The sequence below is a fragment of the Taeniopygia guttata genome, chromosome 7 (assembly GCF_048771995.1).
Source record: "Taeniopygia guttata chromosome 7, bTaeGut7.mat, whole genome shotgun sequence".
In the NCBI taxonomy this organism is placed as follows: Eukaryota; Metazoa; Chordata; class Aves; order Passeriformes; family Estrildidae; genus Taeniopygia; species Taeniopygia guttata.
The window spans coordinates 21,681,098-21,699,543 of NC_133032.1; the positions used below are offsets into that span (position 1 = coordinate 21,681,098).

Here is an 18,446-nt window from a genome sequence, read left to right on the forward strand (position 1 = left end):
GATATTTATGTAAATTTATTAAGTAAATACCACAAAACCATAGAAAATTCCTATGTGCTCCTAGTGTTAATAGTGGAGAATAACATTCTATAGAGAAAATACTATTAGAAAATTATACAAAGCTTTTTCTATCATATATACATGTCGAGAAACTTGTGAAATAATTTTTAAAAAAGAAATAGCATCAAAAAGAAAATGACACTCCTAAAACAGTCCTAAGAAAACAGACTAAAAGACAAAGATAGTACTGTTAAGAAGATTCTTCTAAATAATTTCCCTACAGCACACAAAAATTACAAGGTACTCTTGATGTTTCTAGCTTTGTTTCTTAATACAGAATTTATTCTAAGCCTTAACTGATTTTTTACCAAAAAAAATTATAAAGTGGGACCTTATGCAGTAGTGATCATATGAGTAATGAATAATGATTTGATTAAAAGTCCTGCAGACCACTTATCTCATTTACTTTCAGTAAAAACTTTGCTATGATATAGAAGGGAAAAATTTCACCTGTGGCAAATAACTTGTACAATGAACTTAGTCTTTGTCTTTTAAATCTGATACAATCACAAACCAATCCTGCCTTTAGTGAATAAACTCATTATTTAAAAACAATATATAAGAAAAATACATTCTGAGAGGTGTTTCCTTATTATGTTCAGAAACTTCACTATTCACAAAGCTGCTCAACTGCTCATCAATTTTGTTTCATAATTGGTAGATGAACTTTTTAAGCCTGAGGAAATTGAATAACAAAAAGTGACTGGCAAATTCCTGACCTGTGCATGGGTACTATTCTCCCGAGTCAAATATGGATTCATTTTTAGGAGTGTATCAAAATATCTCAGAAGTCAGAAGAAGAGCTACTCTGTAAAGCTTTTCAGAGAAAAAGTCAGCATGGACTGGCAAAAGTCTGGGTTTCCAAATAGTTTTGGGAACACTTGAGCACTATGTTTCTGATGCAGTTTTGAGAATTATATTCCTACAGCTGAACTACTCCTAGTTTTTATACAAAGCAAAACCAATCAAAATAAATTGATTCTACCACTCACACAGAAATGGTGTGAGTGGTAGAAACAGACTTAGTCTAGCAATACTTTGGGTGGGAGCTATATGATCTTTAAGGTCCTGTCCAAAAACAAATTCTTTGACTCTACGGTACTTCACAATGGATCTACGTTTCTTCTTCTCACCTGTCATACATGGCAATCAGTAGGCCCAAAGTGAATTCAGCAGCTCTTGGATCTACCTGGCCTGGTTTTTCTAATCTTGCTCTTTGGAACAGTTTCATCAGCATTCTAGAGATTTGCTGCATGTTCAGAGAAATCTGCTCTTCTCTCTGCCTTTGTTCACTTGATATGATGTGCTGAATCAGACAAACATCAATCAAATCCACTGTGAGAAAATTAAGGAAGAAATGAATGAGGATCCCTGCCTTTTCATGAATGGGAAGCATGACTATTTTTTATCAGAAATGCTTAGCTAAGACATGTCTGTAAAATGAAGCCTAAAACAGTACACCACATAAAAAGAAAACCAGTACCTGTGGTACTTCCACATTGACACATAGCATCAGGCAGATAAACCATATCAGGGCTGAGACCAGACTAAATATATTCATAGAAGAGCATCCCCAAATTAAAGAAATATGTCCAAGGTCAACAAACTAGTCACTTTCTCTGTGCTACCCTGAAGAGCTCACTTGCAATACTGTGCATTCTTAGCAACAGACCATTTCAAATAGAAAATTCAAGATTTCCATGAAATTTAGCTCAATATGGAATTTACATCCAGTAATTTCAAAGTGAGCTAGGTGACTAGTGTTGCATAACTCTCTGCTTGCACTGATTTCTCCCTCACTTCAAAGACAAGGAGAATGAATACTAACCAGGAGTTTTCTTGTTTATCATATTCTATTTTGCTCTCATTAATTCTTATAGTCCAGTCAATACATTTTCAATAAGCCATGATTATTTCCAATAAATCAGCTCCTAAGAAACACATTAGAATTTGACTTTTCATGAGCATAATACACAGAAAAATATCAATAATTGTCAATGATGTCTACATAGCAGTGTTGCAGACTGTAAAAATAATTTGATTCTGTCATAATTTTAGAATTTCACTAATGTATTTCCATTGACATTCAAAAGGAAAAAAAAATCAATTTGTATATGAAACACTATCTAGATCTTAAGTGTTCATAATCCATTCTGAAACTCCAAGGTGGAAAATGAGAGAGCAAAGTAGCATAATAACTCATGGTGACAGCAATGCAGATTTTATAGAGACTCTCCTCCCTGTAAAAGCATAGGATTCTCTTTGGCTACTAACACTGGCAAAGCCTTTGTACTGAGCGTAGTTTTAGGGCTGTTCTGTATACGGAGCTCTCAACATCACTGAAGGCCTCTGTGAAAGAAAACAAACACACGTTACAATAGAGTGGTTCATTCAAAACTAACTAAAAATCAAAACAACCAAATTTGGAGTTTCGAGTTGATCAACACTCTGAAAGAAAATTTTGGGTAAAAAAAAAAGAAAACAAAAAGATAACATTTTCTTTTTTTTTCTAAATAACTTTGTGGGGTGAACAGTCTTCTTGTAAACAATGACACGATCTCTTGTAAAATCAGTATTTAACATAGAGAGCACATCTTTTCTTTGGGAATCAAGTTTATTCATATATTAGAACAAGGCCGATGAGGATTATGCATTGTACAAACTTTTAGCCAAGATCATAATGAAATAATATTTCTTCATGCAAATAAGTTTTTTGATCAGAGATGCTCTTCTTCAAGGGACAGTTTGTCAGTTTGCACAGCAGGGTTATTATTTTGGATGCCATTTATTTCAAGCACCAAACAAATCTTTCAAGATCAACATGTGGGACTCTTGCAGAAGAAGACAAGCCCTTTACCAGAGCAAATTATTTTTGACATCTCTGTTTAGCAAACCCACTCAATCTGCTTTACTAAATCTCAAATCTCATACCCTTATACGATTTCAGCTTATTTCTTTCACATCAATAAAGGATGTTTTTCTGAGTGGAAAGTAAGTGATGCTGACTGTGACCTATACCCGATACATTACATATACCTAGAACTTCAACATCAAAAACGAAAGCTTGTTCACTAAACTTCAGAAACTAGAAAAGGATTTATCAGTTGTCCTTCTGTCCTCAGAGACTATTTTCTCCCTGCACTTCAGAGAGGGTTACACATAGTTGATTAAGGTTAAAGATAAGCAATAAATATGTATAAATGAGTAGAAATAACTCACAAAACACTTCACCTGTTCAGTCTGGAAAGAAGCCAATCTGTGTGCAATGCTTTCCAAGAAATACACCAGATTAATATTAATAGTCAGAAAATTATGGGCTCTTCTGGTTCCCAGATGCTGCCTAAGCTATAGAAAGATGCCAATAACTGCTATACCATCTGTTTAGTCCTGCTCTTGTCGTACTATGTTTTGTGATATTATTTGGAGATGCAGTGTAGCATATCATACAATGTGAAAAATTAGTTTTGACTTCCACGCATCATCAGTTCTCTTTCCTCAATAAACTGATCCAAAGCCCTTTTGAAAGCAACAGAACAACTCCCACAGTTTTCATTCGGCTATGGATTAAGTTCCAAATGCTTATTCTCAAATACAAATGCTAGAAATATACACATGATTCAACTCAAACACCTTCCATGCACAAGATGATTTTCAAATTGAAGGGAATCTGTTTTAGTAGCCATCTGCTACTTAATTCTAGTCCACCCTTACAAACAAAATGTGGCCCTCAAAGTAGGGCATTCTGTGCCTGTCAGGCACAGTTCCAGAATTAACTTGCGAGGACACATAAGTAAAATAGCAAATCATTTTATAATTATTACTGATGAGAGGCTATTTAGGGACATGAAAATCTTTATTTCTCATAGGAAGGGGGCTTCCCCTCTGGATAGAAAACCATCATGTAATCATTCTGCCCTGGGTCAAATGTCACCCCAAGAAATATAAATGCCCTTTGTTAAGAAGCTGACAAAGGAGTTCCTACACAGATAGAAGTGTGCTGATTCCTGACATCTTCAGTGGTTACCTGCTATTCTGTATTTTGAGGTATTTGCTCTGTGGCAGATGAGGTGTCCGCTGAGATTTTGCACTCAAAAAGGGAGTGTATGGCCATCTTCATGCCTATTCCAAAGTATGGAAAAAACCTTAGCATTTATTATAAATTAGGGATCACAGCCCAGTGTGCCTGACCATTCCATAACCCAGTGTGATAGTGGCAAGGAAGGTGCCTGGACAGATCCAACAATAAAGGCAGGACATCACACCTGTGTAATTTGCCATTTATGTGCTACAGCACAGAGATTCTCAAAGTGATATGATTTCATTAAAATTCAGTAGTTTCTGTTTGAAAAGACACAAAAATGCCTTTTGAGAAAAGTTGGGAAAAAATAAGAAAAATCCTTACCCTGCAAGTCTGGATCCATTTGAAATTAACAGATGGCATAAGGCATTCTATAACAAAACAAACCAAAGTGTAAAACCACATATTCTAGACAGAGACATATTGAACCATTCAAATTAAACCTTTTAATCTGAACAATTCACTGGATGCATTTCAGAAATTAATTTAAACAGAATTACATTAAACAAAATAGTTTTGGTGCCACGTGCAGAGAAATGCCAGCAAATGGCAAGCTCTCTGCTCAGCATAAAATAGGAGTAATTCAAGTAACTGCAAAGATGTAGCAGGGCAAAACCAATCCTCAAAACAGTTTTAAGTAGAGGAAGTAAGATCTTTCACTATTAAGAGCCCAGTGTTTACATGCTGTATTACTACATGGTCCATAGTGTACAATTTCAGGTCACAGAGGGCATATCTACACCAGACTCTTCCTCAGATTCACTGATTGCAATTATTCAAAAGTATTTTCTAAAATTTTCAAGCGAAACTAAAGTTTTAGGCTGAGTTGTCATTGGTTTTTATTGAGCTGATATGGAAAGGGAAAAGGAAGCTTAACCATGAACCTACTTACATCAATAACCATGAAAGCAAAAGTAGTTATGTCCCTGTAATAATGGAAACTGAATGCCTCCCCTCAGGATTTATTTCACTAATGCTCTAAAACTGCATTATATTTTCAATCACAGAAATAAAAATATTAATTACCTGTAGTAACTATCTTTCAGCTAACACAGCAGTTGAGAAACACTAGGTGTAATGGATCTAAGTCACACAAGATTCCAAAGGCCATCTATATGGCTTACTGTGCAGAGCAAAGGGAAAGTTTGCTAAAATAAATAAAAATTAAATAGTTGTAAATGATTTAAAACTTAAATAATAAATATGGTGTTAAATCTGAATTTAAACAAATGGTCACTTCTTACATTTTTTGAGTTCGAATCATTGATCATTTTTCATAAACATGACAGAATACTGGCCATTTATGAAGCATATTCAATGATCTAAAATTATTGAGTCTACCATAAATATTCTCCTCACCATTTTAACTGGTGAAAGCTGCAACGTTGTGTTTCAGTCCCTAGATTTCAGTCATTACCTAAGTTTAGATACTTAAAATACTGAGATACAGATTTGCTTTAATTTGTTTTAATAGTCTTTTTCATTCAAGACTATAATGCCACAGTTTTCACTGTAGTCCTTCTTTGAAAAAAATACCACTGTGTTTCTTTTCCACTATTCTATTTTCTTTCTTACTAAGAGTTATTTACTGCAAAACTACAGCTCTGCCCAGCATTTATACAGGCACATAAGTTTGCCTACAGATATATATTCATATGCAATATATATGAAAATATGATACAACTGTTCCTAAAATAGCTGCAGTAGTAGGAGCCTCTGCATAACTTGACAGAAAAGTTCATGTACAGAAATCAGTGAAAGAAGACACAGAGCAATGAATTAAACATAAGTGTTTGGTGAAAGCTACATGTAGCAGTCTAGAAGGTAGACTTAGAAATACACAGCTTGCCTCCTTTATTTTCTCTGTACCAGAGGTACATAAAATAAAGAAAGTGGATGGGATGAATGTAAAAATATCCAGGTTAAACTCACTTAAATTAGAACTCATTAGAATTTGCTTGCTCAAATAAGAACACATCCACTGACTTAATGAGTTATATAGCATGCATAATCTATGAGTGCTTGATACTTAGTATAAGATGACCAGATCTCTGTCCAGTAAAACACAATGTCTAACATTTAAATTACCCATATGGAAAAACACTCTATAGTCTTGTACTAGGGTATTCATAGTCTCAAAGTCAACCATGTGTTTCTGTGTTTTACCAAACTGGCTATTATTGTACAATATCATATCTATAAACCCTCCTTCTAAAAAGTTACAGAAGACATTATTAATGTATGTACAGTCTACATTTTCATATACAAAACTCTGTGGACAGTCCAGATCTTGACTGTGTGGGTGAAACAAAGAGAATCTACTTTAGTGTTAGCACATGAACACAATGTGAAAGCAGAAACAGTATCTGGTGCCCATATAATCTGAAGTAACTTTGCCCATTGATACACCATTTCAGCCTGTTATATTTCAGTTCCTTTTGTGCTTTAATAGTGAAAAACATTTAAGAAAACAAATTAAAAAATTAAAATTATGTACAAATGTTCAGGAAATAAATTGTTACAGTTAAAAGTCCTGGCCCATTAAAATGAATACTCTTTTGTGCAGAACAAGGATAGCTTTTTTCTTGACTCTAAGTGGAATGTGAAAGAAAAGTAACACTTGATTACTTATATGTACTTTGTTTGATGTACAGGTTCTCAGAATATGTACTTTAGCAAATAAAATGCATTTTGAAACATACTACATAATTAAATTAAAGTACAGAGAAAGACGAGCCACATGAAGTAAGGCAGAAACCTCCCAGCAGATCAATCTTTTTGATCACAGAGACTTTTCTTTTGAAATCAGACAACATATGATCAACATCTTAGATATGCATAAAAGAACCTACAATTACTTTTGTTTCCTGTGAAGGGTGAAGACATTTTATGTTTTATTCAAATGCCAAAATTATTGTCTCTTCTAAATACAGCAGCTGCGCTTACCTTCCTGTCATTACTTACTGAAGGTCCAGAAGTCAGATGATACCGCCAGAGAAGTCCAGTAGTTTTACAGCACTTAAAAGTTGACTTCAAGACACAGTTCTAAAGGTTTCACTTTTAAATTAAAGCTGCTCACAACAAATGCCTAGCGAAGGCCTAGATCAAAGTATCAGGTAATTGTCTAAGCAGTCAAAACAGAGAACACTAATTAATTAGTAATAAATATCCTGAATTATTAAAGATAAAACTTCTTTGATCCTTGTTTCAAAGCTTTTTTTTTTTTAGTTGGAGTGCAATGTTTCTAAATTGAGAGGCCTTTACTAAGCATCTCCCAGTTGCTGAGAAACTGTTGCTATAGAGACTGAAAATGAGGTAGAAACTGACACAGTAATATAGAAAGCACAGTGTGCTGTAACAAAGAGTTGGGACAACTATACAAAGAAGAAACATAGTAAGCCCTAGTGGTAATGTCCTAGAACAAGAATTGTTCAGACCAACCACAAAGCGCTTCAGTACACCCAAAGGTTAGGGTTTATGAGGAATCTATATATAACATTTGTAAGACACATACAACTGAAAGCTCTTTTTCATAAATTTTTCAACAGTTACCATAACAGGAGTCATAGGAGTCATCAATAACGTGAATATCCTGCATACATAACATGCCTTAGAACCTTGTGAAAAAATGTGTCCCAGAAATTCCTTATAGCTTATACAAACCCCAAATTTACTGATGAATAAGTCAATTGCTGTTTTACATCTGTAACCAGCTTTGAATATGTTACCATATTTTAACTTTTCTAATATTTTTTCCTTTCTTTTTCTCCTAAACAAAAGCTAGGAAAAAAAAGTTTTTCCATTCATTTATGCTTCGATGAGGAAAGACCAGAATTACCCTGTACACCACAAGACAAATCCAGTTAGAATAATTTAGGCTACATGAGACATTCCAAGCAGCTTTTTCTTTCTGCTCCCAGCTTCTGAGAAGAGAGGTTTTCAGCTGGTGACTCAGAAGTCAGATAAGTCTACTTATATATTGTAGGAAGAGTTATTTTCCCTCTCATTAACAGCTGTGCAGTGCTGGTGCTTGAACTGCAGTTTGTTTGAACTATCACCACAGGCAGAATAAAAGAATTCAAAGAGTAAGATTGCTAAAGCCTATTCATATAGAAAAAGCCCAAATGTAAATACACATTAGAGAAGCTAACTTTTCTATCTTGGAAAAGGAATCATAGAAAAAACAGGTAGTTTGTAGAGACTACTGGTAGTGTCCCTCCCTGCTAATTTCTCCTGGGACATATGCCTCCAGATGCTCCTCAGAAACTCAGCCAATCTTCTGTGTATACACTACTGGAAACTAATTCCCTGGAGACCACTTCTCATGAAACAAATGGTTCCTAACCCCTCTCTTCAAGACTTTTTACAACCCCTACCTCTACAATTTCCATGTGAACTCTTCCATGAATACACTTATAATAATATCTTAGTTCCTCTAAATGTTGCTTCTCCCATATACACTTTACATAGAACCCCACACTTCCAGATCCCTTGTGATACCCCAGCTTTCTGAGCTCCTCTTTCTAAGACCAGCGAGACATCCCTCCCAGTCCTGTCCTAATCAGCCAGTAACTTCTCTTGGTTTCCTCATATAAGAAGTCTACCCCTATTCAGAGCTTGAACCTCCATTTGAACAGAAATAATGAATTTATTGCAACTACATGTAACTGATTCAAAGAACAGAAAGCTTTCTATTTTGTTTTAAACATATCTGATAAAAAATTAGCAAATACAGGAACATGTCATTAACACAATTGCCATCATTTAAGACACCAAAGATGCAAGTAAAAGTGGTTCCTCAACAATTCTGTCTAAATAAGAATTTAATTAGGTTTGACTTAAAACACGAGTATTCTCTTGAAACTCATTACATAAATAAGAAAAACCTGGAAATAAAGATGAACTTGTCACTAAGGAGATGTATAAACATCTTTATATGTTAAAAATTAATTTTACCTAGGAAGATACTTTATTACAAAAATACTGTGGTTCAGTACTTCTGAAAAAAGACCCTTGGATTTACAAAACTTCTACTCTGTATGTGACAGTCCTCAAAATTTTCATATGAACATTTTAGGCATTAAATTATGTTTTTCCAATAGTTTATTGGTCTGAAGAAATAAGTGGTTACATGCAAATGAAATCTTAGACTCATTAAAATCAGTAGAAATTTTACTTTGTTCTACAAGTTAAAAACGTTACATTCACACTGGTTTTGAAATTTTTTTCCACCTAGAGACTTACCAGAGTTTTTTTAATGAGGAAAATACTGCAAAAGCTACAGCAATGCTTAGACTTTCTTTCTAGTTTGCTCTTTTAGGCAATGGAAAGCTTATTTAATATGGGAATTTCCAGCATTTTCTCCTCCAGACAGCTCTAGCTAAATTGACCCAGTAGGCAAGGTTTCAATTTTGGTGAAAAAAAGCAAAACATGAGCTATTTTAGCTAACCTCCTAAAATACTTCCACATACAAGGAGATAATGCAGGGCACTTTGGGAATACTTGGTAACCTGACACTGATGTCACAAGAGAAGGCCACAACTAAGCAGATTGCTGATAGCAGTGGGAAGGCCTCTGCTTACATTTAAGGCTGACACAAGAGGAACGGAACAGCAGTGCCATACTGTAGAGAGCAGAAGGGAAGGACACTCTTACCTAATTGGGAATTCCCTGTCTGGTTTAAACAAGGTCATGGTTAGCCAAATAATTAAATTCTGCATCCATCAAGAATATCTTACTGTGTCTTTAATCCTTTCTCAAAAAACAAGCAAGAATAACCAAAAGGCTTTGTGCTCAGTAGAGGTACTGGGCATCTAACTCTGAATAGTTTCCCCATTCTTCAGCCCATCCTTAACGGCAAACAACAGCTCATAGTCAAGAATAGGCTGATATAAAAGTACTGGAAAGATTTGAAGGAAGTGAGAAATAAAACAAATTAGGGAAAAGGTCTGTAGGAATGAAAATTAGAAAGAAATGGTGAGAACATTGGAAAAATGCAGGAATTTCACAATAGAGAAAATAGAGAAAAGGTGAAAAAACAAAACTAAAATATGCTTTAGTGTTCATCTGTTCTTATTTTTATGAATGAGGACAGAACTTGAAAAGCAAAATAACAGGAAAAGCAGCAGAGAAACACTTGGGAGAAGATGTGGAGTTTTTATTCTGCTTCATATGGATGCATTTCATTTATTTCCTTTAGTGCAACGAGCTTTTCCTAAATGGAAGAAAAAGCATATTTTAATACCACCCATTATTTTAATCAGCTCTAATTTCTAGCGCAAACTTAAAGTATGTTAAAACAAAATAATTCTTATACATTACTAGTATGACTGAAGTTCACAAAACCTGATTAAAGCTGGGATGTAGAGTTTGGAACCAGTCTTTTTAAATATTTCAATAGTACAAATAAATTCTTTTTGTCTCACTAAGAGACAAAAAGAACTAAGAACTTCATTATGAAAATAGTGCTCAATGATTTTGTATTTTCTGAAAAATCCCTAATTCTAGTAAGGTCTGACCTTCATTCATGCAAAGTCATAGTCATAAAAATGCCAAAATATATGTCTTCTATCATAGAAATACTCTGAATACCATATAAGCAAAATCAACATAAAATGCAGAAACATTAAATGAAAGGCAGTATTTCTGTTTGCACAAACTTTGGAGAGCAAATTCTACACATACATACGTAAACTTATTTTATCCTCTCCTTTTGGGCAGAAGAACAGTTGTCTGTTCATTTCAATACACAAATACTACCTTACACTTAAAAATACCTGCTCTTTACCATGCATAAGTGTATGTGTGTAGTTTGTACATCCAACACTTAAAGGTCTGTGCTCAAAGCTGTATCACAGCGTGCCCGTAGGTGGCAGGATGGGCATACACGAGACTCAAGAAACCCTCACCTGAACCAGCTCGTGGGATATGCGTCCCAGAACTTTTTGGGTCGTTTCATTAATTTCTAATTCTGTCACGACTTCCCAGTTACCATTCCGGAACCTCACTGGCATAGAGAAGACAATTCCTTCAGGAATGCAAAACTGACCTGAAGGGGGGGGGAGGGGGGGGGGGGGGAAATGACAAAACACATTACTTCTGATTACATCCTCACCAGTGTCATCCTTCAGTCCTACAGACTTGCAAAAGTCTACAACTGTAAGATCTCATTATAAATGGACACTGCCTTTTTCGATCTACAGTTCAAAAAAGAATGTCCCTTTACTGTAACTTTGTACTTTAGTTAGATGTGAATGCATCATAGCATCAGATGGGTTTGGGCTGCAAGGGACCTTTAAAGGTCACTAGTTCAACACTCTTGCCATGGGCAGGGACATCTTCAACTGTATCTGAGCCCCATCCAACTTGACCTTGAATGTTTCCAAGACTGAGGTGTCTCCCACCCCTCTGGGCAGCCTGTTCCAGTGTCTTACCACATTCATTGTAAAAAACTTAATTATATCTGATCTAAATTGACCCACCTTCACTTTAAATCCACTGCCCCTTGTCCTATTGCAACAGGTCCTACTAAAACATTTGTCCCCATCTTCCTAATAAGAACTTTTAAGCACTGGAAGGTGCTATAAGGTCTCTCCAGAGCCTTTTCTTCTCCAGGCTGAACAACCTCAACTCGCTCAGCCTGTTTTCATAAGAGAGGCGTTCATCCCAGTGATCATTTTGTGTGGCCCTACTCTGGACCATCTTCAATAGGTGTCTTTTCTGTGTTGTAGTAACACAATTGTGTACTGGTTGTACATCTTAAAAAGGGGGAAAAATATTGATTTCATAAGGATTAAATGGCTGCTGTGAAATATTCCACTTATTGGTTTACATAACCACACAAGAAGAACACACTTCCATAGCCTAGGCTCTAACTATAAAGACTTATTGCACAAAACACATACATCAGAAAAGCATTTAACTGAAAGACTAAGATAATCCTCTGCAAAAAGACAATATTAACCTAAGAGATGCCTGTAAAAAGTGAGCATTATTACAAGCTTTGTTAGATCTGGAAGTTCTTATGATGAAACAAACTCTTGGTCTCATATGATTTGTTTTACAAGATTTTATTAAATGAAAAATATTGATTAAAAAATAACATTATAGATGGGGGAAAGCTAGTATGTGCAGGGCAAATCTACAAGAGAACATGTGAAGCAAAACCAGCCTTACCTTCACTAAGTACTCCCAGAGAAATGATCTCCTCAGAAGGAGAGCCGTGGTACCAGTACTGCAGTAGCATGGCAATCGCGTGAGCAGGTAACATTCCTGTGCAACGGGACACCCGGGAACGCAGCGTACTCTGTGCAGACAGGAGCTCTGAATGCATCCATTCGCTACCAACAAAAAGCGGAGACAAAAGGCATGAAAAACTAAGATGACTGCAGGAAGAGTAGCTTCCTGGAGAAAAAAAAACTAAACTCAAGGAAAGAAAATAGTCAAAACTTACTCAAACTTCACTGCTAAAAGCAAGGCATTTTTACAGACAGAGAAAAAAAAGGTCTAAAAAAGCCACTTAAAAAGTAACAAGTCCTACTTTCTATGAAAGTCAGGTCATTTGCTGGAGTCATAACATCTATTATTATTGTAATTTAATATTTTGTATGTAATTTATATATTACTGTTTTTTGTAAGAACCCAGCCATGAACCAGTCTGCCTGTGTGAGGCTCAGTACAAGCCTAGAAATGTCTGCTCTCCAGTAAATGCTAAGTCTAGACCAGAGTAGGAGCTCCAGATAGCCAGGCCTGGGTTTATGTAACATCTGCTGCCCTCTCACTGCACCTACCCTTTTTCTGCTACTGTTCTTTCCACAGGAAGCTATCTAGCTGCTAGGTATCATTTTCACACATATATTACCAAATCATCTGTTCTGGGAAACTGACAATATTAGTATGCTCAGGCCTATTCCATGTAATTCAGGTTCAGATATCTGTTTAATACTATTTCAAAGCTCCTTCATGCAAACTAGACATCTAAATCACTACCTGGACTTCCATCAGTTCTTAAAAACTGCTCATGATATAAGAGAAACCCACTTAAAATGTAGGAAAAATATAGTTATAAATAGAGTTGGCAAAAGAGTGCAACAGCACAGCACTAGGAACTACCCAACTTCTTTTTCAGATGGAGAACCTCAACTTGTGTTTTTCTTTATGCACAATACCCATCAGTAAAGACAAATCTTGACAACAAAAACCTTTCTTGATGTTTTATTATGCAATTTAGATAAGCATGGATTAAAAGCAGTTATTTAATTTTACTTGAAAGAAATAAATCTGTACTGTACCTATCATAAATCATATTCAACAAAGGACGGTGAAAATTTGGAGGGCCACGAATAGCACAGTCATATCCATAAAGTTTTGCATGTGACAAATCAATGTAGTTAGACCCAGTAATATTGCCCCAAACAATCACATCTTTAACTCCTGTAACAAAGGAAAGTGAAAAGACAAATACTTTCAGAAAAACGGGCTTCATAAATTCTTTTCAAAATGATTTAAATCTGTGCCCTGTCTTGCTAGCAGAAATTATTTGATCTGAAAAATGCATCCAAGTTCTCCCTAACATATAAAACCTCATCACAAGCTGAAAAAGAAGCTTGAATTTATATCATGTTACTGTAAATAAGAGACAAAATCTAGTAAATATTTAACTCTTAAAACAGTAACAAATCATATTGCAAACATATAGCTACGTTCATTTCAAAATCCTCTAAAAACAAATATATAACTAGTAAAAACAATCATTAAAAAAAAACTACCTGCTTTGGTGCAAAAGGATTTTCTCAAATAACCTGCTGATAGACTATTCAGTCTAATAACTTGCTTTGTTATTTTATTAGGCTCCAAAATACCTAGACTTGTCATCAATGACCAGTTCTAGCTATGCAACACTTAGAGAATCCTGATGCTGAGCACATTGTCAGAGCACCCTTTTGCTATGCAGTGCAGAACTGTGCAAATATAACGAAGCTATAACAATTGACCTGAAAATGAAAGTTAATTATCCTCAAAATAATACTACAACACAGTTCTACTTTACTCTCATTATCTGCACAGCAGTATGTTGTCATGTTTATTCACAGCTCCAAAACAACAATACACTACACAGTGCAAATGCAATCTTGAAGTTCTAGTTCCCAATCTGCAAAACAATTGTCTTCCTTAGCATATTTCCAGTATGAAATACACACCAGAATGGCAGGGCTGCATCTCAGAAAAAGCAAAGACTCTGGCATTCTGTACAGCCAAGAAATTTAGTGGATGCACCGCTGTGCATTTCTGCATGCACATCAACTGTGTTCTGGAATTAAATACATACTCTCGAAGGTGCACTGACTTCCCCAAACTCTACATAAACATTCACCTGCTGTGTTCATATTCAGCTTCCTGGCCAGCATAGCTTTAGCTGCACTTTCCCAGGATGTCGAAATGGCAATGATATTTTCAGGCCTAATGGATGGGCCATATGTCCTTAACATTGTCGCCTTAAGGTTTGCAAAGGTTTTTCCTGAAGAAATGACTTTGACCTCACCCTTGGCGTTCTTTTCAATCAAGGGAGCATACACTTGGCAGATCTCACTCACTTCTCTGATGTAGTTCTCAAGGGATTGGACATCAAGGTTTAAGAGGACATCATCAAGAACAATGATAATATCAGCATCAATAAAAGCCTGATCTGTTTTTGTGTGCTCTGAAATACTGCGGAGAAGTGGGAACGCCATATCTTCAGCTTCCATTACAATACCACAAAGTATTTCCTTAAACTGCTCAGCATCAAGCAAATGGATACTGATTTCTGTGGTCATCCCAAACACTTCTCCATTTGCCAACAGCGGGATCAGATGATAACAGATTGGAACTGATGCACTAGTAAGAGAGGATGTAGAAAAGTTACAGTTAACAATGAACCACTGCTTGTTTGGAAGTATTATATAAGCACAAAGGTGTTTATTTTGTACTTGATTACATTTAAAGATACCATTCGCTTGTATCTTTTACTGCTGTTTTTGTCATTTGAACAGGGTGAGAATTAAAAGAGTTAGGTCCTTTCATTTCAGAAGCCTTTCACTTGAAGGCTTCTCCATCCTATGCATTTCAGTCAATGCCACCACTTAAAATATATGTCTTTATAGAATCACAATTTTTTGAGGTACTTAATTAGGATTACTAGAAATACAGGAATTTCTATAAGTAAAGACCTACTCTTTACCTACTCTAATATTTCCAACAAAATTTAATGCAAGATAGTTGCACGACAAAATTTCTAGCTTATTTTGTAAATACTTGCTTTTCCCTAAACTGATCTGAGGTCTATTATGATGCCTGTTCATACCCCTTATTTGAACTGGTGTAAAATGTAATAAAACCATAAATTATTTCTAAGCTATATACTAATTGCTAAGCTAAATACTAATAGTGAGGGTGCAGAACCAAGTCAAATCATGAAATTACAGGGATTTGTGATTAACTTCAGATGGTTACACCTGTTATATGTGATAGGAAAAAGTGCATTCTTCTGAACAGAGTAAAATTCACAGATACTCTCTTCACTCTCACCTGGTAATCCAGATCTGTATAGGCTTGATAAGACTTTTAATCTCTTCATCCTCTTTTACAATTGCAAGGTGTGCCTGCAGGTTCTCCTCAGCAATGTCTAACATTTCCTCACTCAGCATCATTGAAGTGATGCCGTAATATCGCTAAGAACAAAGAGGATGATCTCTAAGCAAATCCAGTCCAAACCCATCAAGGTAACATTAACAATAGCTTTATTTTACATTTGAAGGAGGAAAAAGGAAGAACAATGTTGTAAAACATGGGCTTACAGTATTAAAGGCAGCTTATTACCTGAGCATATTCCAGAAAATCATTAAGTCCTCCCAGAAGCTGACCCTTCCCTCCACGGTCCAACAGTTCTCTCCAAATGATAGGACACTGTCTGTGTTCCCATCCATTTGTTTCACAAATGTCATGAAGCCACTGCTGATGCAAACATCCCCACCAGATATTTTAATACACCACATTTGATAACATTTAAACATTACAACTATGAGCATTCTAACTATTTCCACTCAATATATAATTACAAGGTACTTCAGAATTTAAGTACCAGTGGGTACAAAATGCGGGAATAACACAAAGCAAGGTACAGTGATACATTGGGATAGCTCACCTCCAGGTCTTGATTTCACTTAGTTGTCTTAGTGGTACAGAAGACAGCAATGTTGTGAGGCAGAGAGCAATCTGAGGATTCTTACTTAGCCATGGAAGGTAAGTAAGGTGAAGAAGTTAATTGCTTTTCACTTAACCCTTGAAGTTACTTGGTGGAGGTGTAAAGCAAAATACATGAGGTAATAAATACCATAGTACTGTCTATCTCACGGAGTAAGACTGCTGTATTTTCAGAGCCTTATAGGCAGCATGTCTACAGCATAAGTACTCAGACAGGCCCATTCACACTGTAAACAAATATGTGATATTTAACTTCCTACTTCCACAGTAATTCAGAACTCTTGAATGCCACAAAGGCTCTTGACAACTAACAACCCTGAAGGTATATGTAATCACAGTGAGCAAAAGATTTACAGGCTGAGCAGCTATTTATACTCTAGAAAATACCCCAGGAAACCAAGCAAGCAAGCAAAACCACCTTGAACTTTTTTTGACATAATACAGCTTGAGGCCGGTCCACACTTTGTGCCCATCTTCTGTGGTAAAACTCGGAGATGTCAGTTGCTCAAAACATTGCAACCTTTCCTCTGGCTGGCTCTCACAGCCAGAGCTGCTTCTGCAGCACCTCTATCTACACAGCAAACCACTAATACAAGAGAAGAAGAAACATTCTGCAGATAAGTACATTTCTTAGTTTGTAGAGCACTGGGGCACCTACCAGCAACTCGACTTAAAATCTCTTACCTCCCACTTATCAGGATGCTGAGTAATCTTGTGAACCCTGAAACTGGGCAAGTTAGTCTGGAGATAGTCAGCCAGGAGTTCAGCTTTGGCATAGTAAGGGCAGTTTGCCTTACCTGTGAACATAGCAACGGCAGCAAAATTGGATTATTTTGTCATTCACTGCTAAGGGCTTAAAAGACCAAAAATTGTTTAACGTGAGCCAGCTAAGGAAGAGTAATTCTGCAGGCGGAAAAGACTCCCGAGCCAGCGTCCAAGGGGCCGAGGAGGCCACTCTTGTGGGTACAGCAGCAGAGATGCTGACGCCTCACCGGCGGCATGAGGGGAACGCTGACCCGGGACCGCCTGAGGCTGCGCGCCGTGCGGACACGGCTCCCGGGGAGCCGCAAAGACGGGCACGGGTGAGCCCGCACACAGGGGCGACTGCTGCAAGCACGGCGGGGCTGCCCCGCCGGCTCCCGGTACAAGGCGAGGCCGCCGGGGCTGCCCCTCCCGGGTCCCGGCTCTCGGTACAAGGTGCCGCTGCTGCCGGGGCTGCCCCGCCCGGCTCCCGGTCCCGGCTCCCGGTACAAGGTGCCGCTGCCGGGGCTGCCCCGCCCGGCTCCCGGTCCCGGCTCCCGGTACAAGGTGCCGCCGCCGCCGCCGCCGGGGCTCCCGGGTCCCCCCTCACCCGCCACCACGAACTTGGCCATGCGCGCGCTGCCCTCCAACGGCCGCTTTGGCGTTGCTCAGCAACGCGCCGCGCGCCGCGGCAGTTTGTCCCTCGGCCCGCGCCGTCCGTCTCGCGCGGCACACCGGGAGCTCGCGGCGCGCCGGGCCCGGTGTGGCGGCGGCGCGCGTGTGAGGTAACGGCGGCCGCGGGAGCCCCGGCCCGGCCCGGCCCGGCCCGGCCCGGCTCTGTCCCGCCCGGCTCTGCCCGGCCCGCGCCATTCCCGCCGTTCCTCCCGCGTGCTCCGAGCCGCTGCAGAGCCGCCGAAAGCCCTCTGACCCCGTGTACTGTCCCGCCCTGCTGGGCAGCGCTCCCGGGGCCAGCGGGAAGTGATCCGGAAACCCAGCAGCTTCTCCCCGGCACCGGGAGAGGGAGCGCCCGCGGGTGTACCGGGAAGGCGGCTATCCCGTGGGATGGCAGGCAGGCTGGGACAGGCTGGCGGGTGGGATCCCGTTACCCGCAGCTGAAGGTCTGCAGGGACCCTCCAGAGCCCTGTCGGGACGCGTGTGCCTGGGGAAACGGCCCGTAGGAAAAGACTGCTTCCCGGCAGAGCCGGCAGGTAGAGCAGCAAGGAGGAAGCAGGAGTTGATGCCCGGGCTGTCCTTGTGCTGACCTGTTTGACTGAAATGAAGGAGACCAAATAAAAGCCTCTCTGCAAACCATTTTCCGGGGATCTT

The 18,446-nt window shown here is 38.2% G+C and overlaps 2 protein-coding genes across 4 annotated transcripts in view; one reads left to right on the forward strand and one right to left on the reverse strand.

The window, feature by feature from the left end:
- MDH1B (malate dehydrogenase 1B) lies at positions 1-17,860 on the reverse strand. Of its 2 annotated transcripts, none has more exons than XM_030277666.4 (11): positions 17,731-17,860; positions 17,064-17,176; positions 15,996-16,127; positions 15,705-15,847; positions 14,512-15,014; positions 13,430-13,571; positions 12,315-12,478; positions 11,048-11,187; positions 4,463-10,353; positions 4,085-4,179; positions 1-2,409 (listed from the first exon to the last, which is right to left on the reverse strand). In XM_030277666.4, the coding sequence occupies exons 1-9, from the start codon at positions 17,750-17,752 to the stop codon at positions 10,297-10,299; spliced, it is 1,416 nt and encodes a 471-aa protein (XP_030133526.3). In that variant the 5' UTR covers positions 17,753-17,860; the 3' UTR covers positions 1-2,409; positions 4,085-4,179; positions 4,463-10,296. The 2 variants fall into 2 exon arrangements, with proteins under 2 accessions (XP_030133526.3, XP_030133525.3); XM_030277665.4 differs by having other exon boundaries at positions 15,996-16,130.
- FASTKD2 (FAST kinase domains 2) overlaps positions 17,814-18,446 on the forward strand; it is a 10,818-nt gene continuing 10,185 nt past the window's right edge. The window contains exon 1 of one of the 2 annotated variants that reach the window (XM_030277659.4): positions 17,814-17,905. The gene's annotated coding sequence lies outside the window, so the exon portion shown is untranslated. Of the gene's footprint in view, positions 17,906-17,932; positions 18,329-18,446 lie in introns of those variants that run through there. The other variant, XM_030277658.4, reaches the window with a different exon arrangement.

Excerpts from the sequence above, each read along its gene's own strand:
- MDH1B (XM_030277665.4), bottom strand. The coding sequence starts at position 17,752 with ATGGCCAAGTTCGTGGTGGCGG. Across the intron at positions 11,188-12,314 it reads TCTGGGAGTACTTAGTGAAG|GTCAGTTTTGCATTCCTGAA; the intron begins GTAAGGCTGGTT and ends CCCCCCCTTCAG. Across the intron at positions 10,354-11,047 it reads TATCCCACGAGCTGGTTCAG|GAAAAGCTCGTTGCACTAAA; the intron begins GTGAGGGTTTCT and ends TCTTCCATTTAG.